The sequence below is a fragment of the Plectropomus leopardus genome, chromosome 2, assembly GCF_008729295.1.
Source record: "Plectropomus leopardus isolate mb chromosome 2, YSFRI_Pleo_2.0, whole genome shotgun sequence".
NCBI lineage: Eukaryota > Metazoa > Chordata > Actinopteri > Perciformes > Serranidae > Plectropomus > Plectropomus leopardus.
The window spans coordinates 14,713,454-14,727,729 of NC_056464.1; the positions used below are offsets into that span (position 1 = coordinate 14,713,454).

At 40.4% G+C, this 14,276-nt stretch overlaps 1 protein-coding gene and 1 pseudogene across 1 annotated transcript; both read right to left on the reverse strand.

The window, feature by feature from the left end:
- Window positions 1–229: 229 nt before the first annotated feature.
- aqp7 (aquaporin 7) lies at window positions 230–7,745 on the reverse strand. Its single transcript, XM_042501856.1, has 7 exons — window positions 7,664–7,745; window positions 4,549–4,727; window positions 3,142–3,268; window positions 2,904–3,041; window positions 2,657–2,775; window positions 2,312–2,529; window positions 230–1,583 (listed from the first exon to the last, which is right to left on the reverse strand). The coding sequence occupies exons 2-7, from the start codon at window positions 4,684–4,686 to the stop codon at window positions 1,385–1,387; spliced, it is 939 nt and encodes a 312-aa protein (XP_042357790.1). The 5' UTR covers window positions 4,687–4,727; window positions 7,664–7,745; the 3' UTR covers window positions 230–1,384.
- On the reverse strand, window positions 6,696–12,201 carry LOC121954379 (annotated as a pseudogene).
- Between the last annotated feature and the right edge of the window lie 2,075 nt (window positions 12,202–14,276).

Below are 14,276 nucleotides of genomic sequence, written 5' to 3' on the forward strand. Positions count from 1 at the left end.
TAGGTAAATAACACATCTCAATGTTTAAAGTGTAATACTGTAAAATTGAAGGAATCAGATCAAATTAAAATAATAGAGCGTAGATTTCAGTTTGGAAGTTAAAGTGCTGGACTTTTGTTTACAATTTAAAACTCAGAATTAAAAAAAAACCATTATTCTACATGAAGAAATTGATCACAATTTACAGAAAAGTTGTGAATACTAAGCATACTCGAGCATCTCTGGTATGTATACTCTAAATACTCGAGAGACGCCTAAGAGCTTCAGTATCAAGCTTTACATCACCTTAGAGTGCATGCAAATCTTAACCATGACATGTCACATTTTCAAATACTGCAATAAACCATCAAGCTAGTAATCAAGTTACTAACTGACGACTGTGCTCCTCTGTAAATCTCACAAAAATAAAAAATGTGTTCAGGGTGAATAATTTCTGCCTAATGACATCTGCTCTTATGACTCCATATCCATGAAGTCATGTGAGGAGGTTATATTCCAGCATTTTAGAGATAAAGTGTGCTAGCTTTATTCATTTAGGGCTCCTGATGCCAAACTCATACCACTGTACAGACTTAATAGGTATCTATAATTAAGTTGTTGGTTTAAGCACTTTGGAGCTCTTACAAAGTTAATCAAGACACATTTACACTTTTTAGCTTGAGGCTGCTGTGAAATGGACTGTTGGAGAGATGAATATGTGTATTATCTTTAGTTGAGCTGCTGCTCTTTCAAGCTGTGAGGAGCCAACTCCTACTGTTCCTATTTTATTTTCCTTAGGATACGTGCTTATTTAACTGCAATGTTTGAGGGCTGTTTACTTTCCTTTACATAAAACCAAGTTTCAAAGCTCATGTAAGTGGACTCCTGTTGATTGTTAAAATGAATGGTATTTATGGTATCCTCCAAGGTTATATCAGCTGCTATTACCTCAATAATATAAACATGAAATATAAGCCCTGTGGTGTGTTTTTTTTTTCATCTTTCATGCATAAAAATGGCTTCATTTTCAACCTTTTCTCCTTCATGTAGTTACTATAATATATTGGAGCAATAGGTCCTATATGAAAACATCATATAATGTAATGCTGTGTGTAACGATGTTTTGCTGTCACTGACAAGTACAAAAAACTGCAGTTGTGGTTGGTGATGAAGGTAATCACATAAAACAGACCAATCATTTTAAAATTGCTTAGGATATCCAAAACCTTATTTGAGCAAGTCTCTCTTATTGTGAAAGTCCTCCTGTTTGCCATCTAAGCAATTTGTCTATCGTCTATTTTTCCACCCTTCCACATCCTGGAATGTTTCGGCTGCATACAGATATCCATGTAGCATCGCAGCCGGTGTACTATAGTATACCAGAGTACTATACATACTCGGGTTCTCAGACGCATACATTAGCACAGATGTTTTCCTGTTTTTCCAGAGGGGCAGTCTCCTCCTCAAACTCCCTCACCAGCCGATCACCCTGTTCAGAGATGGGAGGGTGGTGCATTTCCACCAAGGCCTTGTAGAGCCCTGCACCCAGTACTCCTCCAATGAGGGGGGCAACTATAGGCACCCACCACCACCCATTACCAGCCCTGCAAAGACAAAGACAAGGCAACTGTGAATTGATGGAAAATTACATGGGTAGATTTAAAAAAAAAACTTTTATTTTTGTTTTCAATAAATATTTAAATAGGTTTAAGCTTTTTAAATTGTGGAATAAGTATTTCACTGCTGTAAAGATTCTTCGTGTTTTACTGTTTGATCTCAGTTTTTTCAGCCTCTGTACTGTCTAAAACATGTTTCTAAGGACATTTTTTGGCAAGAACTTGGGTATACAGTAACAGAATGCTGGTTTATATTTGATTAGGACAGCCCAGTTTTAAGGTTTGACTGAATTAGGTCTGCATTTGCGAGAGAAAGGCGGGCAGCTTGCTCTCTCGATCCACATCTCTACTCTTTGTGTCCATGGTGGCTGTCATTTGAAAATTAGGAAGTATAATCTGTAGTTTTAGCAACAGCCCTAGAGCCAGAGAAAATCTGCCTGGTGATACAAATGAGCAGGGAGATCTGGTCACTGGTAAGATGAAGATAAGTTTACAACGATCATTTACACATACTATCCACATTGCTATGATACACAGCCGGCTTAAAAAATCTGCAAATTATCCTTTTCAAAATAACTAGTAATACCATCTCAATTTGTGTGGACAAGCTGCATGGGTCTTTTAATGATTGACAGAGATGTTTTACTCTCGACTACCCCTAGTTAGAGTGACATTCAGCAACAACAAATCCTCCTTTAAAAGCCAAAACATCCTACCTGAACACATCAGTCCCCCAGCCTGCTATGGCAGTGAAGATCCTGGGTGCAATGTCTCTGGTGGGGTTGATAGCATATCCGCTGTTGCTGCCCAGAGAAATGCCAATGAGCAGCACCAGGAGGCCCACTACAATGGGCTCGCTTCCAGGCGCGGCCGGTTTGTTTTTCTGGTCAGACAGAGCCATTAAGCACAGCAGCAGCATAGCTGTGCCAAACACCTGGCAGACACACAAAACAAACATCACATAGTCAGCTGTGTGTAAAACAACTCACCAAAGCAAAGTGGTCAGTACAAAATATGTCAGAGGATTGTGATTTGCAGCTGTAATCTGGTTTCATAGTTACCTGATCAATGAATCCAGCCATCAAGGAAAGGTACGGTGCAGGATAGGTGGCAAAAATACCAGCTGTGGCTTTTACTCCTGTTACAGTCAGATTTCCTCCACAGTAGTCAAATATGGCATCTGTGTATGGAGACAGTATTGAGAAGACATAAACTATTAAATGCGGCAGAAGTACAGAAAAGACATGGCAGGAAGCACATGTGTACGATTCTATAAAAATACAGCTGTTCAGTGCAGAGTGCCCTCACCATGGTAGACAGCATAAATTGTCCCAGCAGCCAGAAATGACCCCAATAGCTGCGCAAAAACATACAGAGGCAGCATCTTCCACCCAAGGCGGCCAAATGCGCACATTGTGAATGACACAGCTGCATTCATATGAGCCCCTGTTAGGATAATAAAGTGAGAGAATCGTGTTAGATAACAGTGATTTGTTATGACTTATTTTCAATAGCTGGATTTACAAGGGTCAGCTCTCACACGTACCTGAGACCTTCCCTCCGACATGGACTCCCATAGCAACACCCAGTCCAAAACCCAGGTTGATGCTGAGGTATTGTCCGAAGGCTCCCTGTCCTGTCACTACCTGGGCAACAGATCCCAGGCCAAACGCCTAGACACAGAGAGAGGCAATCACAAAAGTTAAAAAAAAAAAAAAAAGCTAAATACAAAGAAAAAACAAAAGTGTAATTTAGAGAGAGCCGGTGCCGGATCTAGCATTTTCGGCGTTTTTCAGTTACCCCTGCCCCCGACCCCCTCCCAAGAAAAAGGTATTACTTTCTTTTATATGTATTGTATTTATTACAAACAAGAACAAGAGCTGATGAAAAACAAACACACAAAAAACAACATTACAACACATAACTTTTTTTGTATTGTGCTCCGGAAGCTATTGCCTATTCATACTCTCTTACTCTAAAGGGTCAAACATACTTTCCACATTGTAAGTCTGTGTACAGCTGCCATAACCTAGACAAATACTCCATTCTTTTACTAGTACAACTGAAGGTCAGCTTCAGCCACCAGCATTAAACAGGAGAGCTGTGAGGAGAGCTTACCATCCTCCTTCTGTCAACATCTGGTGAAAGTCAGAAGATGCTGAATGTCTGAATATCCTAATTAAAACTAACTTAATTGAAATGCGGTGGCTGCAGGTGGCTTTAGCGCAGTGTTTTGGACTGGACTGGAGTGTAGAGCAACCCATTTGAGCTGGCTGTGCTTGCTGTACTTATCCACACATCATGAGAAAGAAGAGTTGAACTGAACTGAGCTTAACGCTCATTTACCTTCTACATCTGTGAAAGAGACTGTGGTCCCAGTGAAAAAAAACGCTGACACAGAAAAACATTCATTCAGAAGACAGGAAACGTGTGGTTCCTCTTACGAAAATCCTGTGTATTTAGGTGAAGAGTGACTTCTGTTTATTTAGTGAGCAAGGCCCAGCACTACATAATGCCTGTGTGTGTGCAGCATGTGTTCACTGTGTGTGTATGTATTTCTTCTAGGGTTCTACATAAATGGTTTATTATAACAGCTGACACATAACATGTGACTTCTGCAACCCTCTCCATGTGGCCTTCTGCCTGACCATTCCTCTTGTAACCCTAGATTTCCTGGCTCACCCAACTGAACCCACCAATCCCCACACGACCCCAGCCATGTGACAGCAATGTGCTTGTGTGTGAGTTCATTTAACAGAGAGGACATATTATCAGGGTCAAGAGCGTGACATTAATAATTAATAGCACATGGTTGTCACAGATAAGCATGCAGTGATGTTCAAAGCAGAGGAGAGTTCATGTGTGGAAAGTGAAATTGTCACCAGAGTAAAGAATATGAGAGGCTTTTTCTTGCAGTTTAAAATCACTCATTATTACATCATGCTTCTCTTACCATCATGACATATGTGCAAAGGCATTCAGCAAGTCCCACCCGAACAATTTCATTCTTCAGCCAAACTTTGGGTCGAGTGACGTTGACTCTGTTCCGCTGAGAGACCCCCAGTTCTACTGACTGCACCAAGTCCTTCATTTTTTCTTCTCTTTCCTCTCTTTTGTTTTGGGGAGTATTTTCTGGTTGAGAAAAAAAAATAGAGATCAAATTCAGATTTCCTTGAAGAATCTTTATGGCGCCTCCTCCCCTGTTGCACAGTAGTCCACAAACAACACTCTCTATTTTCCTCCACCCTCTCTAAGGTCTCTTCAGTGTTGCTCTCTTTGTGTGGCTCCCTCTCTCTGTCACACACACGCATCGGGATTTGGCCACATTTTATAGCCTTAACCCAACCCCCTCCTCTGATATGTAATGCACAGAGGCAGACCCCTCCCCCGAGAGCTTTGCATTATCTGAGGATACCAATAGCCCATGGCAGGCATGTCCAAAGTCCGGCACAGGGGCCAACCATGCCCTGTGGACTGATTTTAAACAGCCAACATCTTATTGTTCAAAATATATTATATGTGACCCACCACGCAATATTGTTTTTTTGAAGCAAATTTTTCCCTTTCACCTCAAGATGGCAGGATTGTCACACAGTCTGCAGATGTGCACCGAGCAAGGAAATTATCAAATTATCTTTTAAACTACATATATTATAGGCTATTATCAAAATGATAGTTTTCTTGGCTCCAAGTAGGAACTGCACAGGTGGAACAACTGTGTTTTCATAAACAGCATGTACAACAAGTAGACACATGGTCACCTAATAGCAGACATATCCTTTTAGGTATCAGACATGTCATCAGCAAAGGATAATAAAAGGATAAAATAATAATTGAATATTTTTTTTACTAAAAGATAAAACAATGTGTTTATTCATTTGTACATTTTTTTATATAACCCACATGATGCAAGAAGCAGCTGGGCCCCAGGTATTACTTACATTATCTAATCTGTCCCCCAATCAAAAACGTTTGGGCACCCCTTACCTAAGGAAAATGTTAAAGATTAACCTGCTGTGCCACACAGAAATATCAAATGCCCCCTGTAATTGACAATTAAAAATTAGTTAAAAGTAATACTTGACTGTTTCTCTCTGTCAATGCACATCTGTCATGCTAATGGATCAAAATTTAAGGTCAATTTGTAAAACAGATTCTAAAATCTATCATGGTCTTCTGTTCTCAGAAGACCATGATAGATTTAGACCTGTTCTGACCCAGTTTGCTACATGAGGATGTTTCAGTCTAAATGCATTACCAGTGAATGTATATCTGCATGTTGTGCAGGGTTTAAAATAACAATAACTTCCTCAGAAAGAGTATTATTCTGTATATTACATGGATTAATCTGTTAATTTAAAAATGATGCAGTTAGTGTGTCTATTCATTTTTCTTTGACAGCAATTCATATAGGTCATTTTTACTGTGTTAACTGCACAGTTACTGTATTATATACTTTCACATTAAATTACCAGAGAACAGAGGTCAGTGGGGTAATCAATCAAAGCAGCAGAAAGTATTGATTAAAAGCAGAGCTTGATTGACCACAGTCACACCTGAGTGGACTAATAGACAGTGGAAATTTCCAAAAGTTCAACACATATACGGACTATTGGTCAGCGGAAATTTCCAAAAGCTTACAATTATGTCCACACATGCTTACTTAATCTGAACTATTGCTTTTTCATTTAATAATGTGTTCACAACAATTGATTTTGCAGACTGCCGACTTTGGAAAAAATGCTTGTCATTATTACTTGATACAGGAGGAATGTTCAAATAGTGCAACTATAACATAGCAAAACTGCCAAGTGACACTAAAAAACCAATGAAATGCCAAGAAGCATTATTTGGTCGTCAAATCTATTGCATCTGTGGTCTTCCAGGGTTAACCCCGTGGTCAGTGACCCAGTGTTAGAATGAGCAATGGGCCACATTGTGGTGTTTTAATGAAGACATAAATCGGGAATCTCTGAAAAACAATACATTCATAAATGTTGTTTAAAGTTTGACACCACTAATTAAAAATGTTCACATTGGAAATGCGTGACTGAAAATGCCAAACAAAAGAGGAATGACAGAAAACAACTAAACAAACTCTAACTTTGAGGTGTTTTATTTCTGAATGGATAGAGTATTTAGATTGTTCACGAAAGTCAAAGTAGAAATGCAGTATTTTACTTCAACCCAAGCATCACAGTTCCAGCCTGGTGCGACCATCCTTATAACATGAGCTCAGCATTTTGTTTTGCTCTGCGAATCATTCTGTACTTGCTGCTGCCATGAACACTTTCCAGAAATTAAAATCCAGTAGGGCCAACTGGCTACACTGGTGATGAAGAAGATCAGGGTCTCCCACAAATTAATTTATTTGTGGCAGGTCGCCACTCGGGCAGAGACATCACAACAGAACATCAGGCGCAATGACAGTAAACTCATTAACTTTCACAAAAACCAGTCCCAACGTGTGGGTGTTTTGCTTTACCACTTTTCCAACAAAATTAGGTTATAGGCAACTTTGCCATTGCAAGTAGACCAGAGCTGTGTACACAGCAGTGACAGACAAGTTTGTGTGTGTGTGTGTTTGGAGGGGGGTTTGGGGCGGGGGGGGGGTCTGGTGTGTCATGTTCGATGTCACGTAGAGAGCAGCATAGATGAAGGCTAGTGAAAACTTTGTGGTGGTTACAGTACACACTACTTTGGAAAAATGTTTGAGTGTTGCTTAAGTGGACACAGACAATAATTAGTGGCGGCCTGTCATTGCATCCTGCCAATTAAGGGTCTTGTCGCATTTGCCCAAGTGTCCTGTTCTTAGCGATACAGATTGGAGGCGGAGTCATTAAATAACAGTGACTTCTGCAGTGTAAATTGACACAGGAGTGGATACCGATTGTTATCTTTCCCACTACATTAAAAAGCCAGATGTTAGCAGGTGATTGCAGGTGTTTTTGTGCAGTGGAAAACAGGGCTTTTGTATCTCTGTGTATGTGTGCCTTCATTCACATGAGTGGCAAAATACGACTTTAATGGAGTGATTTTTGCAAACACTTCTACAGCATTTTTGGCACCTTTTTCTTGTTTTGCTATGTTTCTTGCTGGGGCAGATTTGGCACCTCCTCCTTGCAGGCAGTTCAGGAGGAGAAGCTGGGCTGGTTACTGCAGAGTTAGAGGGTGCTTTTTGTCTGACATCCAAGACTATGCTGGCAGCATCTGGTGTGCGGGGGAGAACCTGGCGTCGTCTTATAAGAGGTGTCACCAGTTCTCTGCCGAGCTCCTCCAGGAACAGCCTTCTCTTGAAGGTCTTCCCCTTTTTCCATGTTGGGTCGATCTCAGTCCACAGTACAAAGGAGTTGTAGGCAGACACATCAACCAAGTTGTAAAAGATCACGAGGGGCCAGCGGCTTGTCACCCTTTTACAACTGTACAAGCTGGTAGACTAAAACAAACGGAAAGAAACAATAAATTATTCAAAATTTGATATTCATGCTCCAACAGAAAAATGCAATGCATTGTGGGGGCTGTGGCTCAGGGAGCGCAGCGGTTGACAGTTTGATCCCCGGATGCTCCAGTCAACTTGATAAAGTATCCTTGGGCAAATACTGCAGCCCACATTGCTCCCAATGGCTGTGCCATCGGTGTGAGATTGTGTATGAGTGATTAAAAAACAGAGTAGCATGTGGCACCTTGTGCAGTAGCCTCTGCCACCAGTTTATGATGTGTGTAACCCTTTGTACAAAGAGGTCGTGCTATAGGGCCGCTACAAAGTACCTTCTTTGTGCCTCATTTGCATTTTTGCACAGAACCAAACATCGGCTGCATCATTTAGCTCCAGTGTGATTATACATTGGATTGCAGTTTGGCGAATGAAAAGAGGCATGAGGGCATGACGTGTAACACAACAACGTCTGCCTCTAGTGTGCTATATAAGTGTCTGCAGCCCTTTTTAAACAATAACAATGTTATTAACATGTCAATAATATAATTTACCAGTCCTGTTAAATGGCGGCTGATTATCATTACTATTATTATCATTACACCAGGCAGATCTGAAAATCTTTCTTTTTTTTGCTTCCAAAACATGATTTCATTTCATAATGTTCATGAAATATGCAGATGGTTGCTCTGAGCACAACAAATATCAGATGAAGTGAGTCCTGCTGTTATTATCCAGTTTTAACTTTATATTTTGTTTGGTAGGTCCACCTTTTGCAGCTATTACAGAAACACATCTCTAGCATAGTGTCAATATATTTACTGAGAACTTAAGAACACTAATGTTATCCTAAGCCTTTTGCAACTCAAGCCCAAGGCTTTCCTTTGAAGGTACAATAGATCTGTCAAGTTCATTTTTCAACTCACCCCAAATTTGCTCAATGGGTCGAGGTCCGGACTATGAGGGGGCCGATCCATCATTTTCATTTTTCCAGCAGATTCCTTCTGTCGCTGGTAGTTAAGTTAGAAGAATGTTTAGGATCACTGTCCTCTTGGAAAAGAAATCCAGGCCCAATAAGACGACTCCCAGATGGCACTCCATGCCTAACTAGACCATTGTGGTATACTTTCTTATCCATGATGCTGTCAATTTTCACCAAGTCACCTGTTCCTGAGGCTGAAATGACACCCTACACCATAATACTACCCCCTCAGTGTTTAACTGTTAGCAAGAGACACTCATTTTTATATCTGTCCCGTATTGATTGGGAATTGGTGGTGTCATGGTGGTCTAAAGTGTACTTGACAGTGTTGGACTGCATCTCAGGTCCTAAACTATGCCAAGGTAACTCCAGCCAGCATCAAAAAGGGCCTTTATTCAAATCCATTGATCACTTATAAGCTCCTTCTTCACCTTAGCCATCCTTCTTCACTACTTAGCCATGTTCAAGGGGGGCCGGTGTGGCTGCAGAACCAAGTAGCAGCAACATGTGCTTTTAATCAAGATCTCTACTTCTTGGTCAAACTGAGGCTTGACCATTCATAGCAGTTGTTGTGGTGTGGCCTCAGTGCCACAACCCAGATGATACCAATCACTTCATGAGCAGGATAGGCCTTGTGCATTCAACAGAATCACACAGCTGTGTCATATGACTCTTACATCCCCATCAATTTTAACACAGTAACACCTCACAATGATTACACAAGTAATGTGGCTTCTTCTGTGAAGGAACATGATTGTGTGACACTGACAGAATGTTGTTGTATCGGCTAATGTTGAAAAGTAAATGTCACAATCAACCAACATGCTGATTTTTGCCTATTTTTGCCTATATATATATATATACATATATATATATATATATATATATATATATATATATATATATATATACACACACACACACACACACATACATACATTACAAACAATAAACAATATTACAAATATGTGTGCGTGTGTGCGTATATAAAAATCATTTTGCCTATATGTATATATAGGTTTATAATATTGGCAAATATCAGCATGTTGGATGATTCTAAAATTTCATTTAAAGCCAATATGTGCAGATACTGATGACATGCTTTTATTATTTTTGCATCCCTAACTTAAGTTACAATACATGTAGAGTGGTGAAGTAATGAGTGAAGTAATAAGTCCGTTAGCCTTGTAGTCTATGGGTTTCTTGAATGGGTTTTCGTTAAAATGAATTAAATAAGGTCTGTGGTTAACACAGGCTAATGATATTTAGACGTTTTGTTCTGCAACATAAAATATGTCCGCTTAAACACGATTTTTGAACTTTTATGGTTTTACTCGTCTTAGAGAAAAGCGGTTGCTAATAAGTGGCTAAATGGGACTACAGTGTTTGTCGGGACGTTAAACGTCGTCACACGGACACAGAAACTCATTAAACCCACCACAGCTTTACAGAGTCACACTCGAACTTGTAGATTTATCTCTTTATAATATTTTTTCCGTCGTGTTTTAACGTGTTTTTACAGTGTTTGTCGTTGTGACGTTTAAGTCGTGCGACCGTGATGTAGTTCGTGTAAAGCCTAACAACAGCTTTTTGCTTCTGACGATGTCATTTACGCTTTAAAATTCAAAAAAGTGGTATTCATCTGTGAAGATTATCACGTTTAACAAAACGTGTAAATATCATAAACTTGTGTTCGTCACAGAGCTTATTTTTGGCGATAACCGCAAATCCCATTCAAAAATGCCATAAGGTTTTTGACGAGGGTACCAGTGCGATGTTTACTTCCTGGTTGGCCTACAAAAATACGTCATCCCTTCGCCACTCTAGTGCATGAAAACAGTACAATACCTTGTCCAAAGTGTCCACTCCTCCTTTGTTCTTGTTGTAGTCCAGGATGATTTCGGGTTTTTTGTCCTCCCTGCTGCTTATAATTGCATTTTTGTGATGAGTGCTCATCAGTAGCACATTCCTTGTCTTTCTGGGAAAGTAGGACACACCAGTATGAGTCTTAGTAAAGGCAAACTTGGATGTGAATCGTGCCCTGCCTCTTGCTGTTAGGAGTGCCTTGGGCAACTCAGATTTGGTCTTCCTTACAGTCCCAACCATGGTTTGTCTTCTTTTGAGCAACTCCTCTCCAAGGGAATAGGACGTAAAGAAGTTGTCACATGTGATGGTTCGACCCCGGAGACCTTCTGTCATCTCAAGCACCACACGCTTGCCCTGATTTGTCTCCGGTTGTCCCTCTGTAGGTGTGCCAGTGTATACTTGCATGTTGAGCGCATAGCTGGTCCTTGCACAACATGCTGCCCAGATTTTGATGCCATATTTCTCAGGTTTACGTGGCGTGAACTGTTTGAAGGCACAGCTACCTCTGAAGGGGACCAGGCGCTCACCACAGTCACATCAGCGCCCACGTTGTACATGAGCTGCAGGCGACCCACCCACTGGTCCCACACGTCTCTGATAGCTGCAAGTTTGTCTCGTGGACGGTGTTGTGCTCTCGTTTCCCGATCATCAAATCTAATGATACTTGTGATGGCACGAAACGTCTTGTGCGGCATAGTTGCACGAAAAATTGCCCGACCCAAACTCGGCATCCCATAAACTCCGACTGGCTTCCTTATTTGATTTGAACACACCCGCGAGGATCAACAGACCGAGGTACGCCTGCAGGTCTACGTGGTCCATGTCATGCCACTTGTCACCGTACACACGTCGCCCCTCTTTGTTTGTCATGCTCAGCACTGTCGTTTCAATAGACTCGGTCAGGAACAGCTGAAAAGCAGACTTTATACCATCCACGCGAGACACTGCATACTTGGTTGGACCGGGGGTGCCTATGTCTCTCTTCGTATGCATCATGCCGCGTTGGTCGCTGGGAGGATTGGGAAACCACAGCACGTTTCCGTCCTTTGACTGGAAATCATCCTCCACAGCAACAAGGTCCTCTTCCTCGTCTGTTGATCCGTCCTCTTCATCACTATAAAGGCGATACTCGTGTTCAGAGATGTCCTCCTCCTCCTCAGACACATCTTCTTCGCTGGTGCTCTCTTCTACGGGTTTCTGATAGTCTTCTACGGGTTGCTCCTGGTCTCTCTCCTCTAAGACCCCCTTTGCAGGACTCAGGGTCAATTCAGACGCTCCTAAAGCAGAATAAGACCTCTTCATTGTCGTGAACACACTGCGAGCTGTGTCCCACAGCAGCAAAATGGCTGTAGAAACAGGGGGGGGGGGGTTGCCAACTTTATTGAACAAAGCTAAAGGTACAGAAACAGGCAACATACAATGCGCATATCATCAAAAAAGACAGGCTAAAAACAGAATTAGATTGAACAATAAGGACACAGAGACACAGAGCACTTTTCAGATCATTCAGAAGACAAATGAGCAAATAGTTGGTTATAATTAGGTATTGTGGATACACCTCTTTTTATTTATATATTCCAGAGACTGCATCAGACTGGAAATCTATCCAAAAAAGCTTTTAAACAGGGGAATGATTTGGCAAATTTAGATTTTTGTAGGCTATATAAAATCCCCGAGTTAAATCTACAGAATTCAACATCATAGTAACTGAATATTGACAAGATAAAAACACACACACGCACACACACAAATCAGTTATTAATTAATTATTATTACTGACAAAGTGAACGCGTAAAAACATTGGGTCTGCGTTCACTCCGACAAAACGTAGCATAAAGTGATTATTTAAACAGACGCGGTACTATACTCGCTGCTGATTGGGTAACACCTGACACACCCACCAAACAAGAGAAAACGTACATCAAAGCCCATCACACGCTTATAATACATCCATGGTTCCTGGAAACCGCAGCAAAACACTGCATACCATTTGGAGATTGAAACCCCGGGCTTTTTAGGATTTTTCCCCTTTAGTTTTCGCTTTTCAATAAAGTTTTATTGAAAGGTACAAATATACTTATATATTTTCGACACTTAAAATAAAAACCTACTTAAAAGCTTCATATCAGTCTAAGTGTACAGTATATGTAGAGTTTTCTGACAGATTTGCGCTCATCTGTGCCATGAATAATACAGCACAGGTTACAAACAGCATAGTCCATCTGAAAGAAGCAAGTAAACACACAGCACTTTGATTCCTATGCAGTATTCTCTGTGCAATATGATGGTAATTGTACTGTGTATGTATGTTTGAATTTGCTTGTGTGTGTGTGTATGGATATGCATGGGTGATATATTTTAACACTATTTATTACATGTAATTTATTTAGTTATTTTATTTTATCTTAATTTGAGCCTCGCTCAGGAAGTGCACCTGAATTTCGTTATACTCATCTGTAACAGTGACAATAAATTTATTCTACCCTGTATGAGGAATATGACCTCGAGGTTAGAGGAGTAAGTTTATGTTGAAAACATCAGTTTTTAGTTGGAGTATTGCAGTTAGTGTGTTTTTATCTCAGGTTTAATCTGTGCAACTTGCAGAATATCTTTATGCCACATACTACATGTTATTCATTTGCAGAATGGAGTTAGGACGAGAGAGGCACTAGAGATGGAGAAGATAGCGAATTGTCGTGAACCAAAACACACTAAAGAATCGCACTGGCAGTTTGTTTAAAACTTTGTTCAAAGCACCACTATGAAGAACAGAAACAATCTGGCAGTGTGGAAGAGACCGTTTTTAAGCTGAGTTGATGAGTGTGAAGGAGCAGCAGGTGTACATGCAAACCTCCAGCACCAGCCTCTGAAGGCACACAGAAAACAGCAAAAAAAAATCCAGGAAAAATATGAGAAAAAAAAACAAAAACACACAAAATCCATTCCATTTTTGTGAGCATAATATCTCAGAAACTCCTTGAGGAAATTTATTCAAATTTGGCATAGACATCCACTTGGACGCTCTGATTAACTGTTCAGATTTTGGTTGTCAAAGGTCAATACAACCTCACAAAACATGTTTAATGTTTAATTTAACTCATACATTCATGCATTAAATATGACAATATTTCACACAAGTGACTAATAAGATACAATTTTGTAGTAGTGGCAGTTTACATCCAAAAGGTCAAAGGTCAGCTTCACTGTGACATCATAATGATCTGTGAAAACAATTTTCTGGCCATTGCTTAACGTCAAAACTCAATAACAGAAGGGGACAGATACTGAATTGGTGACAGGAGTCTTTGTGGTCAATCTCAAAACTGTGGTGATTGTAAAGATCATTTTTATTGTCGGATTGAAAATGTGTGTGAGGCATTCATGTTTTAGAAGACATTTA